We start from the raw sequence: 14,839 nt of genomic DNA on the forward strand, positions 1-14,839 counted from the left end.
GTTGACAATCATCTTGCTCGTCAGTCTTCCTACAACATACCTGGTCGTCTACCCCACTCTCTATCCATTGGTCCATAGAATGTCTTTGATCCCAGGGCTTGAAGGCAAGCTTCGCCGATTCAGGCGGCTCAATATTCACACCCCAAACGCGAGCATGATCGATGTAAGCGTAAAGATTGGACCCTGAGCTCGCTCCTTGATGCACATTCAAATCTTGTTCCGTTGACTCATTATTGCAATTCATGCTACCCTGTTCGTGCGCGACTCTGAGCGTTCGCCGCGTGCTAACTAAAGCATGCGTTTCGCCAAGCGTTTTGTGACGCGGGGGTCCTTACGTCATTCCACCTCTCATCTCGTTACCTTAAGCCGGCAGTTGTTAAGACCTAAAAGGCTCATTCGTTGGTCGCTAGCTCTCCACGACTCCAGTGCGCAATGTGAAAGCCCCTCAGTTGGAATAAATAAAACTGAAAATAAAAAGTGAACGCCGCGCGTCGCCGTCGCGGTAGGCGTGCTTATCGTTGTGAACCACTTGCCATCAATCAGTCGGTCAAAGAGTCCTTTGTTTGTGTGAATCAAACATGGTACGTGAATAGCGCTTGCGTATTAGAATCACTAACTCAAAAACAGGGTGTACCGGCTCTGTTCCGATGGCTTTCGAAGAAGTATCCCAAAATTGTGCAAAGCGTTGAGGAAGAAGAGCCAGGGCAGATGCCAGGACCAAATGGCGAGCCTGTGGACATTCCTGTCGACATATCGCGACCAAATCCGAATGGGGAAGAGTACGATTGCTTATATCTGGATATGAACGGTATTGTCCATCCATGCACACATCCTGAGGGCAAGCCTCCGCCTGAGACAGAAGAAGACATGATGGCCGAGGTATTCAAATACACAGAGAGGGTCATTAACATGATTCGTCCCCGAAAGTTGCTCATGATGGCCATTGATGGTGTGGCGCCTCGTGCAAAAATGAATCAACAACGCTCACGCCGTTTCCGCTCTGCACAGGATGCAAAGATCCTCCATCAGCAACGGGAACAAGAGCTCGAGGAACGCAAAAGAAAAGGCCTGGCAGGCGAAAATGAGCGCATTGAAAAGTCATGGGACTCTAATGCCATTACCCCCGGCACACCTTTCATGGATCTTCTTGCTTCTTCTTTGCGCTATTGGATTGCGCACAAATTAAATACAGACCCGGGGTGGAAAAACCTTTGTGTTGTGCTGTCAGATGCAAGTGTGCCCGGCGAAGGTGAACACAAAATCATGGATTATATTCGACGCAAGCGAAGCGACCCAAACCATGATCCTAATATGCGTCACGTCATTTACGGTTTGGATGCGGATCTGATCATGCTATCGCTCGCCACGCACGAGCCGCACTTCAAGGTGCTTCGGGAGGATGTGTTTTCTCAAGATGCGAAGCATCGAGGATGTCATCGCTGTGGACAAGAGGGACATGTAGCGGCGAACTGCCGCGGTGAAGCACGCAATGAAGCTAAACCATTTCAAAAGAAACCGTTTATTTTTCTGGATGTGCCGACCCTGCGTGAATACCTTCAGGTCGAGCTTCGAACACCCGGCACATCGTTTCCCTTTGATCTGGAACGGGCTATAGATGATTGGGTGTTTCTCATCTTTTTTGTCGGTAATGATTTTCTGCCCCACCTGCCAAGCCTCGAGATTCGAGAAGGAGCTATTGATACACTACTGAGAATCTGGAAACGTGAACTGCCCAACATGAGTGGCTATGTGACGAATAACGGAAAAGTCGAGTTAGCTAATGCACAATATATTCTCGATGGTCTTGCTGAGGTCGAAGATGATATATTTCGAAAACGCAAGGAGACGGAAGAACGCCAAGAAGCGAACAAGCGCCGGCATGCATCTTCCAACCATCAAGAGGCTCAGCATGGCGATACAACGTATGTCCAAGTGTCGAAATCAGCTCCGCCCCAGCGACCTGTAGTGCCACCGCCTGTCGGACCCAGCAAGCAAGTGCCTGGTGCACGAAACAAAGGGGGTCCAGTCATGCTCGATGGCAATAGTATCGACGTTGTCAAGAATCGCGCGCAGATTCGAATGGCCAATATCAGTGCGGCTGAGCAAATGCGCATGGAACTTGCGCAAAAGCGCGGCGCGAAACGTGCAGTAACTCAAACCGACCTGCAATGCAAACGCAGCAAAGTCGATCCTGAGTCATCTGGTGATTCCACCATGTTCAAGCTTGACGAGGATGTCAAAGAATCCGTAACACCAGTACTCAAGCGCGAAGAGAATTTGGCGTCAGTTATGGATTCAGACAAAGCCAGCCCATCAAAGTATGATGACAAAGCGTTGAATGGAAAGGCATCAGGCCTCGTAAAGTCTGAGCCGAATGACTCGCATATAAAAGCTGAACCGCCGGGACCTGACACCAGCCAAGATGACATGAAGGACGAAAAAAAAGAAGCGAAAAAAGAATGCTATAGTAAGGATGAAGGAGATGGACAGACGGAGGACTTGAAGACGCAGGGCGATGATGCTGGCGAATCGGATAATGACGAAAAAGAAGATGAGGATGAGGACGAGGACGAGGAAGAAGAAGAGCGTGATGAGGATGAGGACCAATCGAAAGCGAAGATGCTCGAGCGAAAAGTGCGACCGGATGGCACTGTGGAGTATGAAGACACTGTGAAGTTATGGGAGCCTGGTTACCGTGAGCGATATTACCGGCAAAAGTTCGGCGTCGAGCTCTCCGACACCAAGTTCCGTCGCAGCGTTGTTCAAGCTTATGTTGAGGGTCTCTGCTGGGTCCTTGCATACTATTACCAAGGCTGCCCTTCATGGAAGTGGTTTTATCCGTACCACTATGCACCGTTTGCAGCTGACTTTACTGATGTTCAAGACATGCACATCGACTTTGGCGAGAGTGAGCCGTTCCGGCCTTTTGAGCAGCTTATGGGCGTTCTGCCGGCTGCGAGTAAGAGCAATTTACCGGTGCCGTTCCAGCAGCTCATGACAAACGAGGAATCGGAAATTATTGATTTCTATCCAAATGAGTTTTCTATCGATATGAACGGCAAGAAAATGGCATGGCAAGGTGTAGCTCTTCTGCCTTTCATCGATGAGAATCGACTTTTGCATGCATTGCATAAACGCTATGCACAGCTTACGGATGATGAGGTGCGACGGAACTCGTTCGGGCGCAATGTTTTGTTTGTGAGTGAGGACGCCGACTTATTCCCTGTAATGAGTCGTTTGTACACGAAACGCAGTGATGGCCGTGCTGATGTGATCGATACAGCACGTCATGCTCAGATTGCAGGCACAATTGCTCCCGATACCTCCTGTGTGCCAGGCTCGACCTTTTACTCACCACTCCCTTCCGTGTCAGGTATGCAAGATATCCAGAATGACCGCAGCATTTGGACCTATTATGACTTCCCTCCACAGTTCACACCACACCGCAGTGTGCTTTTGCATGGTGTGCGACTTCCATCACGTCGACTTACGCCTGCTGATGCCGACTTTGTTCTTCGCGGAAGTCGAGGTGGCGGTCGAGGCAGCGGCGTTGGCAGCGGCGGTGCCAGTGGCAGTTTCCGTGGATCACGGGGACGCCGTGGTGGATGGAGTGACCAGGGTGTGATGTATGGTCGAGATGCTCGCCCCTCGAACATGCAGCAGGGACCTTACGGTGCAGGACCTTACGCGCGTGGCCCCTATGGCGGCGGGCGCTATGGTGGTGGCGTTTTGGGCTATGGTGGCGGACCTTATGGGGGTGGCCCATACAGCGGCAATCCCTATGTCGCAAGACCGTATGGTGGTGCTAGTGCCTACGGTGGCTCGCCGTACGGTGGTGCCTCATACGCTGTTCCTCCTTACAGTGGTGGTGGGACATATGGCGCCCCTGTTGCATATGGCCAACCGTACCCAACCTATGGTAATCCTTACCAAATCTATGGACCGTCTATACCGCAGGGAATTTCATATGGCGGAGCATACGGACATGCAGGGACAGCCTACGGGTCAGCATATGGTCAAAACTCCCATGGCTACAATGCGCGAAGCTCGCACGCTTACCATGGGTACGGTGCTCCACGTGGACGCCAGGGACCATATGGCTCGTTATGATTGACAACCTATCTGTAGACATGTGGAGATAGATCTGTACACTACCGAAAAATCGATTCAATTATGTCATGTCAGCGTGAGGCTGGCCCGAGTCCACGAAATATCGGGGAAAAAATTGGCCAACCATTTCAAATTAAAGCAAGATCATTGGGATACTGCGCTAAGTCCATCCATTGTCCTTTTTTGTGTCCAACATGTTGACACTAATCCCAGGGGTACAGTCATATGAATGGGGTGTGCCTGGTGGTGCAAAAGACAGCATGGTCGCTGATTTTGCTGAATGCACGCCAGAGCTTGGCTTCCAACGCGAATCTTCCAAACCGTATGCGGAACTTTGGATGGGCACACACCCTACCGTACCGTCGCGAGTGGTGAAGGAAGATGGCACTCGTACACTGCTGAATGACGTACTGCAGGAAGACCAGGCATTGATAGGCTCTGAAGTGGCGCGTCACTTTGGTGTCGACAAGACTTGTGGCCGCATTGCCGTTTCTGTTCAAAGTGCTTTCCATCAACAAGGCATTGTCGATTCAAGCACATCCCGATAAGGCACTCGCTGAGCGCTTACATGGGACCAAGCCACATATGTACAAGGACGACAATCATAAGCCAGAGATGGCCATTGCTATCCAGCCATTCGAAGGATTCTGTGGTTTCCGCCCTGTGAGCGAAGTACAAGCGTTTGTAGCTCATGTTTCGGAGCTGCGCAAGGTCCTTGGCGCCGACAATGTCATGGATCAATCCTTGCAGGAAGCGGCCAAGCTACAGAAGCAGGGCGCAAATGATGCGTCACAAGAGGCAAAGGTCAAAGATACGCTCAAGATGGTGTTCGGCAAGCTGATGCGTGCGTCGCCTGATGTTTATGAGCCGGCTGTGTCAGCTTTGGCTGAGCGTTACAGTCACGACACGAATGAAGTTTCTGAAGAAGTGCGTGAACTGGTGGTGCGTTTGAATAAGCAGTACCCGAAGGACATTGGTGTCTTGTGCACGTTCTTCTTGAATGTGGTGCATCTTGAGCGTGGTGAAGCTATGTTCCTAGGCGCTAATGAGCCGCACGCTTACATTTCCGGCCACATTCTTGAATGCATGGCTGCATCTGACAATGTCGTACGTGCGGGACTGACGCCGAAGGCTCGGGATGTCGATGTGCTCATTGACATGCTGACGTATGAGAGTGCATCCGCATCCGCCCAGCGTCTTGATGCGCCAATCTGGGACGGTGATGCATCCGGCGCTACTCTACTGTACAATCCGCCGATCCCTGAGTTTTCTGTGTTGGTATCATCGCTTGACATAGGTGCATCGTGCAAGCACCGTGCCCTGCATGGACCTTCCATTGTTCTGATTACAGAAGGCCAGGGATCATTCACTGTAGATGGCAAAGCCATTCCGGTATCTAAGGGCCGTGTGTTTTTCGTACCTGCGGAGCAAGAGCTGGACGTATCTGCGGAGTCGCGATTGGTTGTAGCGCGTGCCTTTGTAGAAGTAGAGTCGAACAAGTAGGAGCTTAATGACCACTTTAGACGAAGATAAAGGGATAAATCTTGAAAGCAACGGGCAATGACATTCATTATGGTTCAATACTTCGATTGAGTATGCACAACAAGTATATCAGTGCACTTCATGGTACGAGGCTACAACATATGTACTCCTTTTAGCATCTATGGCACAAGTGTTATCAAACAATAGAAGAAGGAACAAGATCTGCGATGCGTTAGCAAGGCTGAGGCCGATGACAAGGTCCATGGGACCAAAACATGTGGGAAAAGAGAGGGTGTCAGAGTAACTATGACTGATTGGCTGCACAGAGTCTTCGCCTACATTCGTACGAATGCAAGCTCGAGCCGATGGCAAATGTTTGTCATCCTGAGAGCATAGACTGCCTTAAAGCAGGATACGGAAAGGAGACCACAGGAAATACAGATACATACCAGAATGCAGACGTGAAAGTTGAGATAAAAAGTCGTTAAAATGCGCGCCTAAATAGTTCTTCTACGGGGAGTTCACCGTCAATTCGGAGAGGCCATGCGATAGGCGCCGCAGCAAAGATGCCTACTAGGACATGAAACAGAGAACATGAAACACGCCACCTTCCCCTCGTTTTTTCTTGTGTCTTGCTGACAAACCAGCAGTGGTCGCTTACGAGTCAACTTCTGGATTGCATTTTGAAGACGGTGCGCAACACAACCTTGCAGTGAGCAGCCGTTTGAGAAAGACGCGCCATTATACCCCGCTTCGCTGCTGCATGGTCGATGCGCAGTCGACCGCCCATATTTCTGCGGCATCCGCCATGGCCTTCCATACCATCGCATACACCTTCTCTTGCCATTCTCGGCACGTCTCAGCGAGTCTCGAGTGGTGTTGGGCAGACTAGTCACGCACCACGAGCTATGCAACCAGCCGTCGCCATATTGAGTGCCTGGGTGCACACCGACATAACCCATCAACCTTGTTCTAGCACACTAGAGGAGATGCCGGCACTGGCTTTGCGTGTACGAAATCTTCGTGCGTGTCTGAAGATTTTGTCCGACTCTACCAGGACCGACACATCCAACTCCTATCTGCCACCCTCACTTCGACATACCCTCACTGCAACGGTTCTTTCCTTATCGAAAGAACTACGAAATGCTCACATACCACCGTCTGACTCTTTTTGGCAGGAGGTTGTGGACATGTTCCTTGGTACTGTGCAACGGCTCTCCCCTCGGGATGGGATTTACGTATACAGTCGGTTAGCATGGTTACGGCCTCCTTTGAATCCTGCTACGCGTCGTCGTGCACACCTGATTGGTATTCGACTTCTTGTGAAAGCATCGCGGGCTGACGCTAAGATGCCACGCACGTGTGTGCAACACGCATGGTTCGGCCTCAAGGTCCTGGGGCAGCCGACCCCGAAGAACACCACCCCCTTAATTCGCTCGATGATTCTTATGAACCGACTCAGCGATGCAGTCATGATTCTCTCGTGGCACATTATCGGATACTGGGAACATGGAAAACCTCCGCTGTCCCGGTCTATCATGCACCATCTCATGATCCAAATGTGTGTGGTCGACCGTGTTCTGCGCTCACGCCCGCCACGAGCTCCTGGCCGCTTCGTATCATCTTCGTCCTTGCTTTCTGAATACTTGATGGCTCTTTCATCGCTTAGTCACTTACTTGTCGAAATGTACATTCCTCTTGTGCCCGCCAACAAGGACGATATTGTTTGGTTAATTAAGGCTCTGAGCAATGTAGAGCCTCTCCTTCGGCGCAATCAACATGAAAGAAAACTGAATCGCTCGTTGCGCAATGCCCTTCCGAAGTGGCTCGAAAGCTTGCCGTGCGGTCGTCCGCTGCCACCAAACGATGTCGAGAGTGTCATTAATGATGATCGCAATCGCGGTAGCATCTCCGAACCCAGCCGCCATTGCAAGGAAGACCGCGCTATGTATTTCATCCCACCCTTGAGCGCTCATGCGTACAACACACTCATTGACTACGCTTTAAAACGCGCGCGGAAGCCAGAGTGGTGCCGTGCTATACTGGACCATATGACGCGGCAGCGAAGTCCGCCCCTCACACCCGATTCCATTACCATTAACATTTTGCTAAAACAATCCACGCATTGGCGCATTCCGTCACTCGGTACATATGCGTTGGAGCTTGGGAGCGGCGGAGACGTTGTGTCTATCAGCCAGGACACTCCTTCCCATATCAGCACGCCGCGTCTCCTTTCGCACCTAGATGAAGCTTTGTATGGACAGGACTATCATCGCATTTGTGCGATTGTGCACCATATCAGGGACGGCCAGCTCCGTTGTCCGTCGAATGTGCATGGCATTCGAGCCACCAGTGTGGTTCTTCGCTTGTACCCGGAGCTCCGACGCGCTCGTTCACGACCCGGCCCCCTGGTGGCGCGTCATCCGCTTGTGTATGCAGCAGCTATTCGACTTGCAAACGAAGCAGGACAGGTCCAGCTTGCTTTGCGTGTTTGGCGTTTAGGCAAACATGCATGCATTTCCGATCGTCTTCCCGTGGCACCCAGCATGGCCGCTGCGTTCATGCACGTGCTCATCGCTGCGGCCATGCGATCGAAACGTGCACACATACGCCATGGTCGTGTGCGGAATCCACAGGTGCTCCAAGCACGCATTGCCGCGCTCCAAGAGTATACGTGGATCTTGCAGCACAACCAGGACATTGGCGAGTCGCAGCCCATGGCCATGTACGCGCCGCTGTTGCGTTTACTCCAGTTGACCGGACGCACAAGCGCGGGAAAAGACGCGGCATATCGGCGAGTGTGTAAGGATGTACATGCTATGCAGCCGCAAAGACTACCGAAGCAGCTACAAAAGATACTGAAACCACGAACAAGACACCAATACCTTCGCAGATACCCTTGATGATGTAGGAGTCTATGAATTAGCCAATCCGTTGTAAGTAGGTATGGGGTATGAGGCCACTGCGTTCTGGATGGTCCACTTGGTGTGCAAGAACCCATCCATCAGAGAGGTCTCTCTCAATCTGGACAGGCACCCCCGCGTTAACACTCAGCTCATTGCTTGCCTCGGCTTGAAAGTCGTATAGAACAATGTGCAAAACGGGCTCTGGCTCACTGGATGTGACTAATGCCCCCGTTGCAGGTACAGTCTTTTCTGCTTCTGTAGGCGCCATTTCTGTAGCCTCGATTCTTGCTGTTGTCGCTGACGGCGGCGGTGGAATGACAGAGCCCACGCCAACATGCCGTTCATCGTCGTCCGGAAAAGCAAAATCACGAATATGAAGTATACGAGCTTGGCTCAGGGCATGCATAATTTGGTATGGGTGTGCAGGAGAGAGATTATCCGAAAATTGATGTGCGTTTGGCTGCTTTTGTATGTCACTTGTTTGCATGGCGATGATTGTTTAAGCTTTTGGCGGCGACAGGGCATGCACACCAAGAGACCAATAACCCCTGTGGTTCGCAACAAGAAGCTGGGGCTGACAAGAGGAAGCGAGTCGTCAATCCCAAAAAGCAACTGCCGTCCCTAGAAATTCACGCTAGCCTGCAGACAATCAAAAGGTAATTGATGGAAATGGCGCTAGACTCCGCGTTATCTTCTCTTAACCACAACCCTTCGTTTTCCCTCGCACTCCCCTCCCCCCTTTCCTCTTTCGCTTTCCCCTCGATTTTTTCCTTCGCAACTTTCTTCATCAATTAGGTTACTTATCACGACCTCCACCTTGTATTTCTCGCACAGCCCGATCTCCAATGGATGGCAACGAAAGCTACGAGATCCAACGTCGGCGGCCTCTCGCCACGCCCGCCAAATCTGCCCGGGGTCCGAGGAAAGCGGAGAAATTCCGCTCACGTAAACTGTTGCTGCGTTTTAGATGTCCTGCTCCACTTGCCATCCTCTCAGGCGCTCGCCCATATTCACACGGCCGAGCGCATTTTCATGCGTGTGTGTCCGTGCGATGAGAACGAAATCTGCGCGAATCTATGTGTACGGCCGATCGTGCTGACCACGCAACGGCTGTTCACACCATGACGCTCCGAGAACACGCGTACTGTCATTTGTGCTTTTGCACACTGACAAATAACAATCGCCTGAGGTGTATGTCTGCGAATGCACTTATAAGCCAGGTCTGAATTGTCCTGACTGGGACTGCTGCCTCGATTGCGAGACAAGAGCACAAGAGGCACACCCTGGACACAAGCTCTTGCGCCTGACGCCGGAAAATGTAATGCCCAGTAGTCCGTACCCATCGCAATGGCTTCCGCATCATTCCGTTCTTTGCAATCGTACGTATGAATTCGAAACAATTGTCTGAACTCTGCTTACACGCTCATACATCCGCTCTTGCTCCATAAGAATGCCGTATGATTATCATTGGCCCTCGGTATAAATGCTCCAAATGTCTGGATTTTGATCTCTGCTCTCAGTGCGAGGCGGATCCTAGCACATCACACGAGCGTGACACAGACGAAACTCATCTGTTCGTCAAAATTCCCCGCCCACTTACTTCTGAGCTTTGGGGTCAGACTGTCCTACGAGAGCACACTCAATACCCTGAGAGCCCTCGGCATCAACATCAGGTTTTCCCGGATCCGGACGAAGAAGGCGTCAGTATTAATGAGCCCTTTCCCGAAGACCCTTTTTCTGGCGTCGGAAATCCTGAGCCATTGGACTTTTTCGCGGCCGCTCGCGCTTTGTCCCAGTTGATGGGCGTCGGGCATTCGGTCCTGAGTCATCCTCAGCTTCAAAGAGCTGCGCCGGTTCTTCGTCACATTACCTCGTTCATGGGAGCCTTTCCCGCGGCCACACAGCCTCGAACCTTGCCCAGAGTCGATTTACCTCAACTCGGCCGTGCAGTTGAGCAACTGGTTTTAGCTTGCGTGGGATCCCCTGAGCCAGTTGTCCCTTCTTCGCATGAGCTGACAAACTTCTCGCCTATATATGATGATCCTGATGAAGTACTCGTCACTTCTACAAGCGAGCCGGCCGCGTCACACGAGAATCGTGACACTGAATCTCCTCCACGCTCATGCACGCACGAAGACTCCAAAACCAACATGCCACCTGACCTTGACGTGGCATTTGCCGAAAATTTATCCCATCTTCTTGCGTCACCAATCTCATCTTCTTCCTCTCACACGTAATATTCAGCCTGTGTGCTCCCCCAGAATGCCACACATCAGTGTCAATCTCTACTTCCTTTGAGTCTAGTCTCTCGCGTCCTTTCTTGGCTCGTCCCTTGTGATAGTGCCAGAGTAGGACTCCACATGTGTATAGTTCATTTTTTGCATTTTGACCCAACACTTGACGGACGGTCATTTAATCGGATAGTACCTGCACTACAACATTATGCACCAGCGTGCTAAAAATCCTAATTTTCATTATCCTGTAGAGTCTGTCTTCACTCTACTCACTGTGGCCACTTTTGTAGCCGTGCAATATCATGTGATGGAACCGTACATGGTACGTGCACGACTTTAGCCTTTGTCTAATGCAAGGACGAAATTTTTCACGTACGACAACTCATACGATATTGTCATGGCGATTGGCGTTCTTGGGATCCATTATTGACAACCCCACCCGGATTGTATTTTGTTACGCTTATACTTAGGCCCTTTATGCAAGCCGTCAGCCTCTTTAGATCGTGTGAAGATATCAAGGCGATCCGCGGGACAAATTTGTTAGCCCTTTTACTCTTACCGAATCTCTGCCTAAAAGTGCTACGCTCCCGAACTGAAAATCAGAATCAGACTTGTAATACGCGTTGCTCCGAATATAATTCGCGAATTCGTGACAGCTCGATCGGCTGCTTGACTGCTTATGCTTGTGCCATGATCCCTCCTCTTTGGTTCGTGGGATTCCTATATTATACGGACGTCCTGGGACTATATGCTGTATTAGCTGCTCTTGCCGCCGCTGAATCGGGCCAACATATACGGGCATCGATTTGGGGCCTGGTATCTCTCCTGTTTCGCCAAACAAATATTGTATGGGTCCTTTTTATCGTGGGTGTCGCTATCGTGAACGTGAGTCAGCGTATCTCTGAAACGCCGAAGCAAAAGACACCACCATTTTTTGCGTTGCTGACCCGCTGTGACGCTTGGATACATTGGGGACATACTTTGGCACCGTATATCCCCACGTTTCTAGCATTCGCGGCGTATGTCATATGGAACGATGGTGCCATTGTGCTTGGCGACAAAAGTCACCATGAAGTCGCATTCCATGCGACCCAGCTCAATTATTTTTTTGCATTCACACTTGCTTTTGCCTGGCCGCTTCTCTCGGTGCCCCGCTGGCGTCGGAACCAATATTACGCCTATCTAGCATTGCTTGTGCTGAGCATGCTTGCAGTGCGATATGGCACAATTGTGCACCCATTCCTCCTCGCAGATAACCGCCATTACACGTTTTATATCTGGAGACACATCATCAATGCTCGAGCCTGGACGCGCTACGCACTTGTTCCCGTTTACGCAACAAGCGCCTTCTCGGTTATTCAGACACTTGCACACGAGCAGAGTGCCATATGGATCTTTGGCTGGATTTCGGCAACATGCCTTTCATTGATCCCCTCCCCATTGTTGGAACCACGCTACTTTCTAGTGCCTTATATCATTATGCGACTATATATGCCGAAAATGTCAAGCAAACAAGTGGCCTTGGAGTTCGCGCTGTATGGACTTGTCAACATTGTCACCATGATTGTTTTTCTATACCGGCCGTTCACATGGTCGAGTGAGCCAGGACTCCAGCGCTTCATGTGGTAAATTATCCAGCTACATTCGGATTGAAGGCGCAGGAATCAATTCGCCATCTGGGCCGCGGGGCTGAGACATGGTGGTGATGGTTTGGTTCGCTGGATTGCTGAGATCATCACTAGCCGTCCCGTCAATACTTGGACTCTCTTTCGACGAGTGCATCTTGCGTGGCGAATGAACGGACGATAAGGCGTCTAAGGTCCATGACGAGCGAATCAGATCGATGGTTTGTGCAAATGCTTTGTCACGCCATGCGACAGATTCTGGGCATTTTGGCTGCTCGTCAAAAGCATGCGCCTCGTTCGGCACGCTCAGAAAGCGACAATGGCGTTGCTGAGAAAAGCGCCCATTCTTCATGACGTGCTGGTAGAATCTCACCGATTCTGGGTACAGGGTGTCGGCATCGCCAGCAACAAATAGGATATGGTCTGGGAGCCGCTCAAGAGGAAGATTCATCACAGAGATGCGTGGGTCGCCTGGATCACACTGCAATGTAACATAGGCAGCAAAAAACACAGAAAAGACAAAATTGTCCATGATAATGCCGCTGCGGAAAGGACCCTTTTCGACGCCGCTGTCTCCGACGGATGCATTCGACGTCGAGCCGTCCAGCGGCGCATAGAACGACGTAACTGCTTTGATCTTGTCTGGCCCAAAGTGGTTTGTAGTCGCGAGAGCGAGGTTGCCACCTGCACTAAAGCCTGTCATTGAGACACGGTCCAAGTCGAATTTCTCGTGCTGCGTAAAGACCCAGTTAATCACGTCCTGACAGTCATAGATAGCTAATGGGAAGGGGTACTCGGGTGCTTTGCGATAGTCAGAATCAATCACATAACACTGTAAATTTGAAGCGACGCAGTAGTTAAACCAACGAGAATTACCATAGAACGCATTTATACAAAAGCCAGAACCATGAATATTTACATTCACAGGACGAGGACCTGCTGGCATATTTACCGGCTCATACACGTAGGCGGTAATATAGCGACCCTTATCCCGGGAAGGGACGCGGATTTTCGTGACTTTAACATCGTCCTTCACTTGCGGACGCAGCTTGTCCGTTGAGTACACTTCATAGTATGCTAATAGGCGGAAGAAGTTGACCAGCACAAGCAGACCGAAAAACCGCAAAGTCCATTCATGGTGGATACGATCTACTTTATCAACAGGCACTACCATCGCCGAAAGCAATCACCTAGAGCAATAACAAATTGTGAAACAAATAGACAATAAAGTGTTCTTCACTGTCTTCAAAGTGCGTAGTATGCGGCAGAAACCAACTAATTAGCGACCCTATCGCTCCTGGTCAATTCCATTCATCACGAGTCTCCATTTTTTGCACCGCGTATACCTTGAATCGAAAAATGGCCAATCATGAGCTAAAACCGTATATCAAATCTGCACCTGCAGGATTCTCTATCCACTTTGATACGCCTCTATCGAGGAAGAACACGTCCTCCATCAAGCGGCCGCATTCCACGCAGCGCGGATCATCTGGATGGCCGAGTCCTCCACTTTGTCACGCCACTCCACCGACTCGCGCACGGACGCAAAATTGTTGAATTCATGCGCTTCGTTCGGGATGCTGATAAATGTGCGTGTCATGGATTCATTTGTGCCATCTTCAGAACCAGTAATCTTGACCATAAAGTCGCGGCAACCCTTATACAGTGTATCGGCTTCACCGCACACAAGGAGCACATGCTTTGGGAAGCGTGAAGGCTCGTCCAGCAGCGGCGAAATACGCGGGTCATCCATGTTCGCTTTAGGTGTAAAGTATGCGAGAGTGAAAACTTTCATAGCCCAGTCCGAGATCACGATACCGCTGCGGAATGTAGTTGAGATCGCATGCTGACTCGAGTTAATACGTTCGACTGGGAGTAGCCGAGTGACAGGGTACATGGCGAAGCATCCCTTCACGCGCTGCTCGCCAAGACGTGCACTCAGAGAAAGAGCCATGCACGCTCCAGCGCTGGAACCACCTACCGTCACACGGTTCACATCAAATTGCTTGGGGTTTGCATGCACGTAAAATACCGCATCTTCAGTATCATTGTGCGCAGCAGGGTACTGGTTTTCAGGGCCTTTGCGGTAGTCACAATCAAGAACAATGCACCGCAACTCGCGAGCGAGCTTGACGCACATGTGACGGTCGAGTCCAAGGCGTTTCAGCATCCATCCAGATGCATGCCAATTCAAGTGCACTGGCAAAGGAGCTGTCTCACCTATAGGTGTATACCGGATGGCTCGAATGTACCGACCATTGTCTCGCGAAGGGATACGTATGTGCTCGACTTTTACCCCCTCTCGCGAAATTGCACGACACTTTCTTGATGTACCGATGTTGATCCAATCCACTATTCGCATGAAATACGATGTAAGATAAAGGATCATTTTTCGTAACACAGCCATGATCAAAACGGACTGCTCTCTTTGTGTAGGTTAGTTTTTTAGCCTTATCTCAGAGACACTCGATTAATGTCGATA

At 50.6% G+C, this 14,839-nt stretch overlaps 6 protein-coding genes across 6 annotated transcripts; 4 read left to right on the forward strand and 2 right to left on the reverse strand.

Annotated features, from left to right (window-relative positions):
- Positions 1–708: 708 nt before the first annotated feature.
- MGL_2332 (uncharacterized protein) lies at positions 709–4,110 on the forward strand (the record flags this gene model as incomplete). Its single annotated transcript, XM_001730484.1, has 1 exon — positions 709–4,110. One exon carries the CDS (start codon positions 709–711, stop codon positions 4,108–4,110), a length of 3,402 nt encoding a protein of 1,133 aa, XP_001730536.1.
- Positions 4,111–4,304: 194 nt separating this feature from the next.
- MGL_2333 (uncharacterized protein) lies at positions 4,305–4,658 on the forward strand (the record flags this gene model as incomplete). Its single annotated transcript, XM_001730485.1, has 1 exon — positions 4,305–4,658. The coding sequence occupies one exon, from the start codon at positions 4,305–4,307 to the stop codon at positions 4,656–4,658; it is 354 nt and encodes a 117-aa protein (XP_001730537.1).
- A 37-nt stretch (positions 4,659–4,695) lies between these two features.
- On the forward strand, positions 4,696–5,613 carry MGL_2334 (uncharacterized protein; the record flags this gene model as incomplete). The annotated part of the gene is made up of 1 exon (XM_001730486.1): positions 4,696–5,613. The coding sequence occupies one exon, from the start codon at positions 4,696–4,698 to the stop codon at positions 5,611–5,613; it is 918 nt and encodes a 305-aa protein (XP_001730538.1).
- Positions 5,614–6,581: 968 nt separating this feature from the next.
- On the forward strand, positions 6,582–8,495 carry MGL_2335 (uncharacterized protein; the record flags this gene model as incomplete). Its single annotated transcript, XM_001730487.1, has 1 exon — positions 6,582–8,495. One exon carries the CDS (start codon positions 6,582–6,584, stop codon positions 8,493–8,495), a length of 1,914 nt encoding a protein of 637 aa, XP_001730539.1.
- A 3,875-nt stretch (positions 8,496–12,370) lies between these two features.
- MGL_2336 (uncharacterized protein) lies at positions 12,371–13,531 on the reverse strand (the record flags this gene model as incomplete). The annotated part of the gene is made up of 1 exon (XM_001730488.1): positions 12,371–13,531. One exon carries the CDS (start codon positions 13,529–13,531, stop codon positions 12,371–12,373), a length of 1,161 nt encoding a protein of 386 aa, XP_001730540.1.
- A 282-nt stretch (positions 13,532–13,813) lies between these two features.
- Positions 13,814–14,764, reverse strand: MGL_2337 (uncharacterized protein; the record flags this gene model as incomplete). Its single annotated transcript, XM_001730489.1, has 1 exon — positions 13,814–14,764. The coding sequence occupies one exon, from the start codon at positions 14,762–14,764 to the stop codon at positions 13,814–13,816; it is 951 nt and encodes a 316-aa protein (XP_001730541.1).
- Between the last annotated feature and the right edge of the window lie 75 nt (positions 14,765–14,839).

The sequence above is a fragment of the Malassezia globosa genome (assembly GCF_000181695.2).
Source record: "Malassezia globosa CBS 7966 chromosome Unknown mgl_sf_5.2, whole genome shotgun sequence".
NCBI lineage: Eukaryota > Fungi > Basidiomycota > Malasseziomycetes > Malasseziales > Malasseziaceae > Malassezia > Malassezia globosa.